This window comes from Melozone crissalis, unplaced genomic scaffold (assembly GCF_028551555.1).
Source record: "Melozone crissalis strain CALT ecotype California unplaced genomic scaffold, PUWL_Pcris_2 ptg000406l_1, whole genome shotgun sequence".
Taxonomy (NCBI): Eukaryota; Metazoa; Chordata; class Aves; order Passeriformes; family Passerellidae; genus Melozone; species Melozone crissalis.
Window position 1 is genome coordinate 8 of NW_026536140.1, and position 12,936 is coordinate 12,943.

Consider the following 12,936-nt stretch of genomic DNA (forward strand, 5'->3'; position numbering starts at 1 on the left):
TTTTCCCATAAATCCCGGGATTTTTTGCCGCGAATCCCAGGATTTTTTTGCTGTAATTCCTGGGGATTTTTTACCCCCGAATCCATGAATTTTTCCCCTAATTCCCCGTTTTTTGCCCCGTTCTGCAGCAGCTCCCGTTGCAAGGTGCGCCTGATTTGTCCGTGAATCCCGGGATTTTTTTGCCATATATCCCAGGATTTTTTTCCCCGAATCCCATGATTCTTGCCCCAATTCCCCCTTTTCTGCCCCCGTTCGCAGCAGCTCGCGGTGCGAGGTGCGCCCGATTTCAATGGGATTTACCAGAATCCCCCTTTTCTGCCCCGTTCGCAGCAGCTCGCGGTGCGAGGTGCGCCTCATTTGTCCCGTGAATCCCGGGATTTTTTGCCCTAATTCCTGGGATTTTTTTGCCATATATCCCAGGATTTTTTTCCCCGAATCCCATGATTCTTGCCCCAATTCCCCCCTTTTCTGCCCCGTTCGCAGCAGCTCGCGGTGCGAGGTGCGCCTGGGCCGCTCGGAGTCGCTCAAGGGCCGGGAGGAGCTGCGGCGCTCGCGGCGCTCGGAGCTGGTGCCGCGCTCGCGCAGCGACGTGGACATGGACACGGGCAGCGACACGCCCCGGCTGCACTCGGCCTCCTCCTCCGCCTCCAGCCTCTCCAACAGGTGGGGAACCCATGGAATTCCATGGGAATCCCGGAATTCCGGGGGGCACCGACACGGGGTTTGGGGTAACGGGGCTCTGGGAATCAAATATGGGGAGGTGGGAGCGTCAGGATGGGGGGAATTTGGGATTTTGGGGGCAATTCTCATGCCTCTAGGACTCTCCAACGGGTGGGGAACCCATGGAATTCCATGGGAATCCCGGAATTCCGGGGGGCACCGACACGGGGTTTGGGGTAACGGGGGTGTGGGAATGAAATATGGGGAGGTGGGAGGGTTGGGATCGGGGGAATTTGGGATTTGGAGTTTGTTTGGAGATTCTCGCACCTCCAGACTCTCCAACAGGTGGGGAATCCCAGAAATCCCAGAATTCTTGGAATTCTGGGGGGCCCAGACCCAGATTTTGGGGTGTGGGTTGGAACTCTTGGAAAAGAAGGGAAATTGGGATCGGGGGAAGTTTGGGATTTGGGGTTATTTTGGGAGTTCTCGCACTTCCAGCCTCTCCAACAGGTGAGAAATCAATGGAAATCCTGAATTCCCGGGTTTGGGATAATGGGGGTGTTGGAACAAAATCCGGGAAGGTCAGAGCATTGGGATTGGGGGAATTTGGGATTTTTGGGGTTTTTTGGGAGTTCTCGCACCTCCAGCCTCTCCAACAGGTGAGAATTCCCAGAATTCTGATCCCAGGTTTTGGGGTTTGGGATGGAAATGTGGGAAAGGAGGGGAGGTTGGGATCAGGGGGAGTTTGGGATTTGGGGTTTTTGGGAATGGGATTAAGGAGGTCGGAGGGAGGGAGGGATTTTTATTCCTTCAGGTCCCAAAATTCCTGCAGAACCCATGGAAAAAATCCATGGGAAAATCCATGGAATGAACGGGGCTTGGGGTTGAATCCCTGGATTTCGAGGCCGAGCTCACCAGGATTGGGGAAATTTGGGATTTTGGGTGACCCCAGGGGGATTTTCCGTTCTTTTCCCAGATCCCTGGAAAACCCCACCCCCCCCTTCACGCCAAAGATGGGGCGCAGGTGAGAGACCCCCCTGGAATTCCCAGTCCACACTTGGCCCACTTTTCCCTCTTTTTTCCCCATTTTTCCCCTCATTCTTTCCCCATTTTCCCCTCCTTTTTTTCCCCATTTTTTCCCTCATTCTTTCCCCATTTTTCTCCCCCTTTTTCCCCCCAATTTGACTTCCAATTTCCCCCAAAATTTCCCCCATTTCCCCCCTTCTTTCCCCATTCTTCCCCCTTTCCCCCCCCAATTTTTCCCCAATTTCTCCCTGAAATTTCCTCCAAAACTTCCCCCAATTTTCCCTGCTTTTCATCCCAATTTCCCCCCATGTTCCCCCCAACTTTCCCCCTAATTTTCCCCTGAAATTTCCACCATTTTCCCCCCTTCTTTCCCCATTTCCTCCCCCGTTTTGCCCCCAAATTTCCCCCGATTTCCCCCCTTTTTTCTCCCCCTTTTCCCCCCCCAATTTCCCCCTGAAAATTTCCTCCAAAACTTCCCCCAATTTTCCCCCATATTTCCCCCAAATTTTCCCCCCTTTTCCACATTAATTTCCCCCAATTTTTTTCCCCCATTTTTCCGCCCCGTTTTTCCCCTTCTTTCCCCATTTCCCCCCCAAATTTCCCCCCCATATTTCCCCCAAATTTCCCCCCTTTTCCCCTTCAATTTCCCCCCTTCCCCCCCCCCATTTTCCCCCCAAATTTCCCCCATTTTTCCCCCCCATTTTTCCCCCTTCTTTCCCCATTTTTCCCCCCAAATTTCCCCCCCATATTTCCCCCAAATTTCCCCCCTTTTCCCCTTCAATTTCCCCCCTTTCCCCCCCCATTTTCCCCCCAAATTTCCCCCCTGTATTTCCCCCATTTTTCCCCCCCATTTTTCCCCCTTCTTTCCCCATTTCCCCCCATATTTCCCCCAATTTCCCCCCCAATTTTCCCCCCCATTTTCCCCCCCATTTTCCCCCCCAATTTCCCGTTTTTCCCCCGTTTCAGGAGCATGGACTCTCCCAGCCTGGGCCTCGGAGCCGACGCTTTCCTCCCGCACCTGCTGGAGGACGAGCAGGGCCCCGGCCCCGACCTGGAGCCGGACCCCGAATCGCAGAGCGCCCCCGAACGCCCCGAACCCCCAAAGTGCCCCCAGCTCCCAGGGCTGGCAGCAGCGGAGCTCCCAGAGCAATTCCAGAGCCTCCCAGGGCTGGCAGCAGCGGAGCTCCAGAGCAATTCCCAGAGCTGGCAGCACTCGGTGAGCCGGGAGCTGCTGGCCAGCCTGTGCCAGCGCGAGGTGGATCGGCAGGAGGTCATCAAACGGTGAGGAGATCGGGAACCACGGGAATTGCGGGGAACCTGGAAATCTGGAATTGCGAGAATTAGGGGAAATCTGGAAATCTGAATGACGGGAATTATGGGATGCCGGGAGTTACGGGAATGACGGAATTACGGAAATCCGGGAATTACGGGAAATCTGGGAATGCCGGGAATTATGGAAATGTGGGAATTGCGGGGAATCTGGGAATTACAGAAATGCCGGGAATTACGGGGAATCTGGGGGGGGAGAGCTTCTGGGGGAGCATTCCTGCGGTTTGGGGATCGATCATTCCCCGGGATCGGGGGGCTCATTCCCGTTCTCTCCCCAGGATTTGGGGTGCTGGGGCTGGTTCAGGGTGTCGGGTGCTGCTCTCCACTGTCCCCAGTGTCCCCCCAGAGCTGTTTGTCACCGAGCTGTCCCCAGTGTCCCCAGTGTCCCCAATGTGTCCCCAGTGTCCCAGAGCTGTTTGTCACGAGCTGTCCCAAATGTCCCCAGTGTCCCCAATGTGTCCCCAATGTGTCCCCAGAGCTGTTTGTCACCGAGCTGTCCCCAGTGTCCCCAATGTCCCCAATGTGTCCCCAATGTGTCCCCCAGAGCTGTTTGTCACCGAGCTGTCCCCAATGTCCCCCAATGTCCCCAATGTGTCCCCAGAGCTGTTTGTCACCGAGCTGTCCCCAATGTCCCCAATGTGTCCCCCAATGTGTCCCCTGTGTCCCCAGAGCTGTTTGTCACCGAGCTGTCCCAATGTCCCCAATGTCCCCAATGTCCCCAATGTGTCCCCTGTGTCCCCAGAGCTGTTTGTCACCGAGCTGTCCCCAATGTCCCCAATGTCCCCAATGTCCCCAATGTGTCCCCAGAGCTGTTTGTCACCGAGCTGTCCCACCTGCGCATCCTGCGCGTTCTGGATTTGCTTTTCTTCCAACGCCTGCGCCGGGAGCAGGCTCCTGAGCCGGGAGGAGCTGGGGCTGCTCTTCCCCAACCTGCCGACCTCATCGACGTGCACAGTGAGACAAAAACCCAAAAATCCCCGAAATCCTGAACCCCCAAATCCCCGAAATCCTGAAACCCCAAATCCCCGAAATCCTGAACCCCGAAATCCCTGAAATCCTGAAACCCAAATCCCCGAAATCCTGAAACCCCCAAATCCCCGAAATCCTGAACCCCAAATCCCTGAAATCCTGAAACCCCAAATCCCCCGAAATCCTGAACCCCCAAATCCCCGAAATCCTGAAACCCCAATCCCTGAAATCCTGAACCCCCAAATCCCCGAAATCCTGAAACCCCAAATCCCCGAAATCCTGAAACCCCAAATCCCTGAAATCCTGAAACCCCAAATCCCTGAAATCCTGAACCCCCAAATCCCCGAAATCCTGAAACCCCAAATCCCTGAAATCCTGAAACCCCAAATCCCTGAAATCCTGAAACCCCAAATCCCTGAAATCCCAGCGTTCCTGACCCCATCGGTTCCCAAATCCCACTGGGATCCTGCTCTTCCCCAACCTGCCCTACCTCATCGACGTGCACAGTGGACAAAAACCCCAAATTCCTGAAATCCTGAAATCCCAAAATCCTGAAACCCCAAATCCCCGAAATCCCAAATCTCTGAAATCCCAAATCTCCAAAATCTTGAAATCCCAAATTGCCTCCCTTTTCCCCCTCTTTTTTGCCTCCCTTTTCCCATTCCTTTCCCACTTTTCCCCCTTTTTTTCCCCACTCCTTGTCCCATTCCTTTCTCTCTTTTTCCCCTTCTCTCCCCTACCTTTTTCCATTCCTTTATCACTCTTTTTCCCTCTTTTCCCCTCTTTTCCCCTTTTCCCCCCCTTTTACCCTTTTCCCCCATTCCCCCCCATTTTTCCCCCCTCCTTTTCCCCACTCTTTTCCTCTTTTTTTCCCCTTTCCCCTCCTCCCTTTTTCCATTCCTTTCCTCCTTTCCCCCACTTTTTTCTCCCGGTTTCCCCCCTATTTTTTGCCTCCCTTTTCCCATTTCTTTCCTCTTTTTCCCCCTTTTTCTCCCCTTTTTTCCCCCATTTTCCCCCCCCTATTTTTTGCCTCCCTTTTCCCATTCCTTTCCCTCTTTTTTCCCCTCCTTTGCCTCCCTTTGTCCCCCTCCCTTTTCCCCCATTTCCCCCATTTTTCCCCATTACAGGTTCTCTGTGGGACTCGATGCGGCGGCTGCGGGAGGAGCAGGGCCCCATCATCGGCGACATCGGGGACCTGATGCTGGCCCGGGTAGGACAGACAGGCAGGCAGGGCAGACAGGCAGACAGACAGGCAGGACAGACAGACAGACCAACAGGCAGACAGACAGACAGGCAGGCAGCAGACAGACAGACAGACAGACAGGCAGACAGACAGGCAGGCAGACAGACAGACAGGCTGACAGACAGACAGGCAGGCAGACAGACAGGCAGACAGGCAGGCAGACAGGCAGACAGGCAGGCAGACAGACAGACAGACGGACTGACAGGCTGACAGACAGGCAGACAGACAGACAGACAGACAGGCAGGCAGACAGGCAGGCAGACAGACAGACAGACAGACAGACTGACAGGCTGACAGACAGGCAGACAGACAGACAGACAGACAGACAGGCAGACAGACAGACAGACAGACAGGCAGACAGGCTGACAGACAGACAGGCAGACAAGCAGACAGACAGACAGGCTGACAGCAGACAGGCAGGCAGACAGGCAGACAGACAGACAGGCAGACAGACAGACAGACAGACAGACAGACAGGCAGACAGGCAGACAGACAGACAGACAGGCAGACAGGCTGACAGACAGACAGGCAGACAAGCAGACAGACAGACAGGCTGACAGGCAGACAGGCAGGCAGACAGACAGGCAGACAGACAGGACAGGCAGACAGACAGGCAGGCAGACAGGCAGGCAGACAGACAGGCAGACAGACAGACAGGCAGGCAGACAGGCAGACAGGCAGGCAGACAGACAGACAGACAGACAGGCAGGCAGACAGGCAGGCAGACAGACAGACAGACAGACTGACAGGCTGACAGACAGGCAGACAGACAGACAGACAGACAGACAGGCTGACAGACAGGCAGACAGGCAGGCAGACAGGCAGACAGACAGGCAGACAGACAGACAGGCTGACAGACAGGCAGACAGACAGACAGACAGACAGGCTGACAGACAGGCAGGCAGACAGACAGGCTGACAGACAGACAGGCAGGCAGACAGACAGGCAGACAGACAGACAGACAGGCAGGCAGACAGCAGGCAGACAGACAGACAGACAGACAGACTGACAGGCTGACAGACAGGCAGACAGGACAGACAGACAGACAGACAGGCTGACAGACAGGCAGACAGGCAGGCAGACAGACAGACAGACAGGCAGACAGACAGACAGGCAGACAGACAGGCAGACAGGCAGGCAGACAGACAGACAGACAGACAGGCAGGCAGACAGGCAGACAGACAGACAGGCTGACAGACAGGCAGACAGACAGACAGACAGACAGGTAGACAGACAGACAGACAGACAGACAGGCTGACAGACAGGCAGACAGACAGACAGACAGACAGACAGGCAGACAGTCAGGCAGACAGACAGGTAGACAGACAGACAGACAGACAGACAGGCAGACAGGCAGACAGACAGACAGACAGACAGGCAGACAGACAGGCTGACAGACAGACAGACAGGCTGACAGACAGGCAGACAGCTGACAGACAGACAGACAGACAGACAGGCAGACAGACAGGCAGACAGGCAGACAGACAGACAGACAGACTGACAGGCAGACAGACAGGCAGACAGACAGACAGGCAGACAGACAGACAGACAGGCAGACAGGCTGACAGACAGACAGGCAGGCAGACAGACAGACAGACAGACAGACAGGCTGACAGACAGGCAGGCAGACAGACAGGCAGACAGACAGACAGGCAGACAGGCAGGCAGACAGACAGGCAGACAGGCAGGCAGACAGACAGGCAGGCAGACAGGACAGGCAGACAGGCAGGCAGACAGACAGACAGACAGACAGGCAGACAGACAGGCAGACAGACAGGCAGACAGACAGACAGACAGGCAGACAGACAGACAGGCAGACAGACAGACAGACAGGCAGACAGGCTGACAGACAGACAGGCAGGCAGACAGACAGACAGACAGACAGACAGGCTGACAGACAGGCAGGCAGACAGACAGGCAGACAGACAGACAGGCAGACAGGCAGCAGACAGACAGGCAGACAGGCAGGCAGACAGACAGGCAGGCAGACAGACAGGCAGACAGGCAGGCAGACAGACAGACAGACAGGCAGACAGACAGGCAGACAGACAGGCAGACAGACAGACTGACAGGCAGACAGACAGGCAGACAGACAGACAGGCAGACAGACCGACAGACAGACAGACAGGCAGACAGGCAGACAGACAGACAGGCAGACAGGCAGACAGGCAGACAGACAGGCAGACAGGCAGACAGGCAGACAGACAGACAGACAGGCAGACAGGCAGACAGACAGGCAGACAGGCAGACAGGCAGACAGACAGACAGACAGACAGGCAGACAGACAGGCAGACAGGCAGGCTGACAGGCAGACAGACAGACAGGCAGACAGACAGGCAGACAGACAGACAGGCAGACAGACCGACAGACAGACAGACAGACAGACAGGCAGACAGACAGACAGGCAGACAGGCTGACAGGCAGACAGACAGGCAGACAGACAGACAGACAGGCAGACAGGCAGACAGACAGACAGACAGACAGGCAGACAGACAGGCAGACAGGCAGGCTGACAGCAGACAGACAGGACAGGCAGACAGACCGACAGGCAGACAGGCAGACAGGCAGACAGGCAGACAGACAGACAGGCAGACAGACAGGCAGACAGGCAGACAGACAGGCAGACAGGCAGACAGGCAGACAGACCGACAGGCAGAGGGGATTCGGGGATTTTGGGCCGTTCGGGAGCGCCTGTCCCATCCCGGTGTTTCTGTCCCAGTTCGAGGGCGCCGCCAAGGACGAGTTCCAGCGCGTGGCCGCCGCCTTCTGCTCCTCGCAGTCCATCGCGCTGGAGCTGATCCGCACCAAGCAGCGCAAGGAGAGCCGCTTCCAGCTCTTCATGCAGGTCCGGGGTCCTTTTGTGCCTTTATTTCCACCTTTTGTACCTTTTGTACCTTTATTTCATCATTTGTTCCCGCTTCCAGCTCTTCATGCAGGTCCGGGGTCCTTTTGTGCCTTTATTTCCACCTTTTGTACCTTTTGTACCTTTATTTCCATCATTTGTTCCCCGCTTCCAGCTCTTCATGCAGGTCTGCAGCAGGGAATTCCTGCATTTTTTACCTTTTTCCCCCCTTTTATACCTTTATTTCCACCTTTTGTTTCCATTTTTTCCTCCCCTGATTTTCCCCCCCTCGTGTTTTTCCCCTTATTTCCCTGCAGCGGGGTCAGGAATTTGGGATTTGGGGTTTCAGTGCTTTGGGATTTTGGGGTTTCGGGCTCACTGAGGGTTTTGGGATTCGGGGAACTGGTGGGACCAGGGATTTTGGATTTGGGGAAGCAGCGGCGTCAGGAATTCCATGATTTTAGGGAACCAGTGGGGTGAGGAATTCCGGGATGTGGAAAAGCAGTGGGATCAGGAACTCTGGGATTCCGGGAGCCAGTGGGGCGAGGAATTTCGGGATTCCAGGATTTGGGGAAGCAGTGGGGTCAGGAACTCGGGATTTTGGGACCCAGAGGGGTTCCGAACCCCCCGATTTGGTACCAGAGGGGTCAGGAGCTTTGGGACTCCGGGATTTTGGGAACCAAAGGGGTTCGGAACCCCCCGATTTGGGTACCAGAGGGGTCAGGAGCTTTGGGACTCCGGGATTTTGGCACCCAGAGGGGTTCGGAACCCCCGATTTGGGTACCAGAGGGGTCAGGAGCTTTGGGACTCCGGGATTTTGGGAACCAAAGGGGTTCGGAACCCCCCGATTTGGGTACCAGAGGGGTCAGGAGCTTTGGGATTCCGGGATTTTGGGAACCAAAGGGGTTCGGAACCCCCCGATTTGGGTACCAGAGGGGTCAGGAGCTTTGGGATTCCGGGATTTTGGGAACCAAAGGGGTTCGGAACCCCCCGATTTGGGTACCAGAGGGGTCAGGAGCTTTGGGACTCCGGGATTTTGGGAACCAAAGGGGGTTCGGAATCCCCCGATTTGGGTACCAGAGGGGTCAGGAGCTTTGGGATTCCGGGATTTTGGGAACCAAAGGGGTTCAGAACCCCCCGATTTGGGTACCAGAGGGGTCAGGAGCTTTGGGACTCCGGGATTTTGGCACCAGAGGGGTTCGGAACCCCCCGATTTGGGTACCAGAGGGGTCAGGAGCTTTGGGACTCCGGGATTTTGGGAACCAAAGGGGTTCGGAACCCCCCGATTTGGGTACCAGAGGGGTCAGGAGCTTTGGGATTCCGGATTTTGGGAACCAAAGGGGTTCGGAACCCCCCGATTTGGGTACCAGAGGGTCAGGAGCTTTGGGATTCCGGGATTTTGGGAACCAAAGGGGTTCGGAACCCCCCGATTTGGGTACCAGAGGGGTCAGGAGCTTTGGGATTCCGGGATTTTGGGACCCAGAGGATTCAGAACCCCCTGATTCGGGCCCGTCCTCTCCTGCAGGAGCCGAGAGCAACCCGCAGTGCCGGCGGCTGCAGCTGAAGGATTTGCTCATCGCCGAGATGCAGCGCCTGACCAAGTACCCGCTGCTGCTGGAGAACGTCATCAAGTGCACCCCGGGTAGGGACAGAGCGCCCCAGATTCCCTGCGCTGGCCTGGGGGGACCGGGCCCCTTCCCTTCCCTGCTCTCACACCGTTTTACCTGTTAGTTCCTTGGTTTTCCCTGGATTTTCACCATTTTCCCCCATTTTTCCCTGGATCTTTCCATGGGTTTTCCTGTTTTTCCCCATTTTTCTCACCATTTTCCCTGGATCTTCCCATGGTTTTTCCCATTATCCCATGGGCTCTTCCGTGAATTTTCCCCGATTTTTCCCTCCATTTTTCCCTGGATCTTCCCATGGCTTTTCCTGTTATCCCATGGGTTTTTCCTGCATTTTTCCCTGCATTTTTTCCTGCATTTTTCCCTGGATCTTTCCATGGGATTTTTCTCATTATCCCATGGGTTTTTCCCCGGATTTCCCCATTTTTTCTCCCCATTTTTCCCTGGATCTTTCCATGGGTTTTTCCCATGGGTTCTTCCCTGGATTTTCCCGTTTTTTCTCCCCATTTTTTCCCTGGATCTTTCCATGGGTATTTCCCGTTATCCCATGGGTTTTTCCTAGGATTATCCCATTCCCAGCTGGCTCCCTGGAGCAGCAGAGGCTGCTCTGGGCCCAGGATCAGTGACCCAGATCCCATTTTCCCCTGGATTTTCCCCATTTTCCCCTGGATTGTCCTCTGGACTTTCCTCTGGCTTTTCCCCATTTTCCCCTGGATCTTCCCCTGGATTATCCCATGGATTTCCCTTGTATTTCCCCATGCCCAGGAGGCTCAGCAGAGCAGCAGAACCTGCTCCGGGTGTGGGATCAGTGATCTCAATCCCATTTTCCCCTGGATTTCTCCCATTTTTCCCCATTATCCCTGTATTTCCCCATTCCCAGGGGGCTCGGCAGAGCAGCAGAAGCTGCTCCGCGCCCGTGACCAGAGCCGGGACGTGCTGTGGGTGGGGGATCAATCCATTTTCCCCTGGATTTTCCCCATTTTTCCCATTATCCCATGGATTTTCTGGGTTCCAGGGGGCTCGGCAGAGCAGCAGAAGCTGCTCCGCGCCCGTGACCAGAGCCGGGACGTGCTGCGCGCCGTGAACGAGGCCGTGCGCCGCGCCGAGAACCGGCAGCGCCTGCAGGAGCACCAGCGGCGCCTGGACACGTCGGCGCTGGAGAGGACCAGCAACCCCCTGGCCGCCGAGTTCCGGGTGAATTTCCGGCGTTTCTGGGAAAAGGGAGCTCCCGCAGCCCTGGGGCTGCTGCCGCTGGCCGGGATTGCACGGGGATCCCCCGGTTTACCTTGGGAATCCCTCGGTTTTCCTTGGGAATACCCCAATTTTCCATGGAATCCCTTGGTTTTCTTTAAAATCCCCATTTCTGCAGCCTGGCTTTCCCTGGGAATCCATGGGTTTTATGGGAATCCCTTGGTTTTCCATGGAAATCTCCCATTTTTTCCATTGGAATTCCCCACTTTTCCCCTTTTCCCATTAATCCCCGCCCCACTGGAAAAATGACATGGGAAAACCTCAATTTTTGGGATACTTCCCCTGGATTTTGGGGTGTTTTCCATCGGTTTTTGGGTGTTTCCCATGAATTTTGGGTGTTTTCATGGATTTTGGGGTGTTTCCCATGGGTTTTGGTCCCTCAGAACCTGGACCTGACCTCGCACCGGATGATCCACGAGGGACCCCTGTCCTGGAGAGTGGGCAAGGACAAGAGCGTGGGTACGGACTGGGGGGACTGGGATCCAAAAATCCCCAAAAATATCCCACCAAAACCTGAAAAAAATCACTAAAAAATCCCCAAAAATTCCCCAAAAATAAAAAAATTCCCCAAAAAAATCCCCCAAAATAAAAAAGCCCCAAAAAATGAAAAAAAAAAATCACAAAAAATTCCCCCCAAAAAAATCCCCAAAAATAATTAAAAAATCCCCCAAAAACTGGAAAAAAATCACTAAAAACTCCAAAAAAATCCCAAAAAAATCCCCCAAAAAATCACAAAAAAATCACAAAAAAATCACAAAAATTCTCCCAAAAAATCACAAAAAATCCCCAAAAATCACAAAATAAATCACAAAAAAAAAAAAATCCCCCAAAAAATCAAAAAAAATCCCAAAAAATCCCCAAAAAAATCCCCCAAAACTCCCCAAAAACTCCCAAAAAAATCCAAAATATCCCCCCAAATTCCCCAACGCCCTGTGGTTGGCAGAGCTGCACGTGCTGCTGCTGGAGGAGCTGCTGGTGCTGCTGCAGCGCCAGGACGAGCGGTGGCTGCTGAAGTGTCACAGCCGGGGCGGCCTGGGCGTCACCCCCGACACCAAGCAGAGCTTCAGCCCCGTGCTCAAGCTCAGCTCGCTGCTCGTGCGCTCCGTGGCCACAGGTGAGCGAAATGGGGGGAAATGGGGGTTTGGGGGGAAAAAATGGGGGTTTGGGGGGAAAAAATGGGGTTTTTGTGTAAAAAATGGGGTTTTTGTGTAAAAAATGGGGGTTTTCATGGGGTGAATGGGGGTTCAGCCCCGTGCTCAAGCCGAGCTCGCTGCTCGTGCGCTCCGTGGCCACAGGTGGGAGCAAGAAATCCTGGAACTCCAGGAATTTTGGGAATTGTGGGGCTGGGAACATGGGGAATTTTGGGAATTCTGGGGCTGGTAATGGGAGGGATTTGGGGGATTTTGGGGCCGGGAACGTGAGGAATTTTGGGAATTCTGTGTCCCCCCTCCCCAGACAAGCGCGCCCTGTTCATCATCTGCACCTCGGAGCTGGGACCCCAAATCTACGAGCTGGTGGCTCTGACGTCCTCGGAGAAAAACACGTGAGCAGAAATCCTGGAAAACTCCCGGGATGGGCTGGAAAATTCCCGGGATGGGCTGGGGTCCCCGTGTGCAATTCCCGTGTGTAATTAATTCCCGTGAGTGATTAATTCCCGTGTGTGATTAATTCCCGTGTGTAATTCCCGTGTGTAATTAATTCTCTTGTGTAATTAATTGCCGTGTGTAATTATTGCAGGTGGATGCAGATGCTGGAGCAGGCCATGCAAGGAGCCTGTAATTAATGAGTAATTAATTAATTCCTGCTGTAATTGCAGGTGGATGCAGCTGCTGGAGCAGGCCGTGCAAGGAGCCTGTAATGAATGAGTAATTAATTAATTCCTGCTGTAATTGCAGGTGGATGCAGCTGCTGGAGCAGGCCATGCAAGGAGCCTGTAATTAATGAGTAATTAATTAATTCCTGCTGTAATTGCAGGTGGATGCAGCTGCTGGAGC

At 54.5% G+C, this 12,936-nt stretch overlaps 1 protein-coding gene and 1 long non-coding RNA gene across 3 annotated transcripts; both read left to right on the forward strand.

The window, feature by feature from the left end:
• Positions 1-483: 483 nt before the first annotated feature.
• LOC128950071 (rho guanine nucleotide exchange factor 11-like) lies at positions 484-2,971 on the forward strand (the record flags this gene model as incomplete). The annotated part of the gene is made up of 3 exons (XM_054294949.1): positions 484-663; positions 1,637-1,684; positions 2,653-2,971. Coding segments are annotated over 3 exons (547 nt in total), but the record flags the coding sequence as incomplete, so codon positions are not given.
• Positions 2,972-3,827: 856 nt separating this feature from the next.
• Positions 3,828-8,067, forward strand: LOC128950078 (uncharacterized). 2 transcript variants are annotated; one of them, XR_008484307.1, is made up of 3 exons: positions 3,828-3,969; positions 5,112-5,194; positions 7,947-8,067. It is a non-coding gene; the product is annotated as an uncharacterized LOC128950078 (long non-coding RNA). The 2 variants fall into 2 exon arrangements; XR_008484308.1 differs by lacking the exon at positions 3,828-3,969 and adding an exon at positions 4,451-4,490.
• The last annotated feature ends 4,869 nt before the right edge of the window (positions 8,068-12,936 follow it).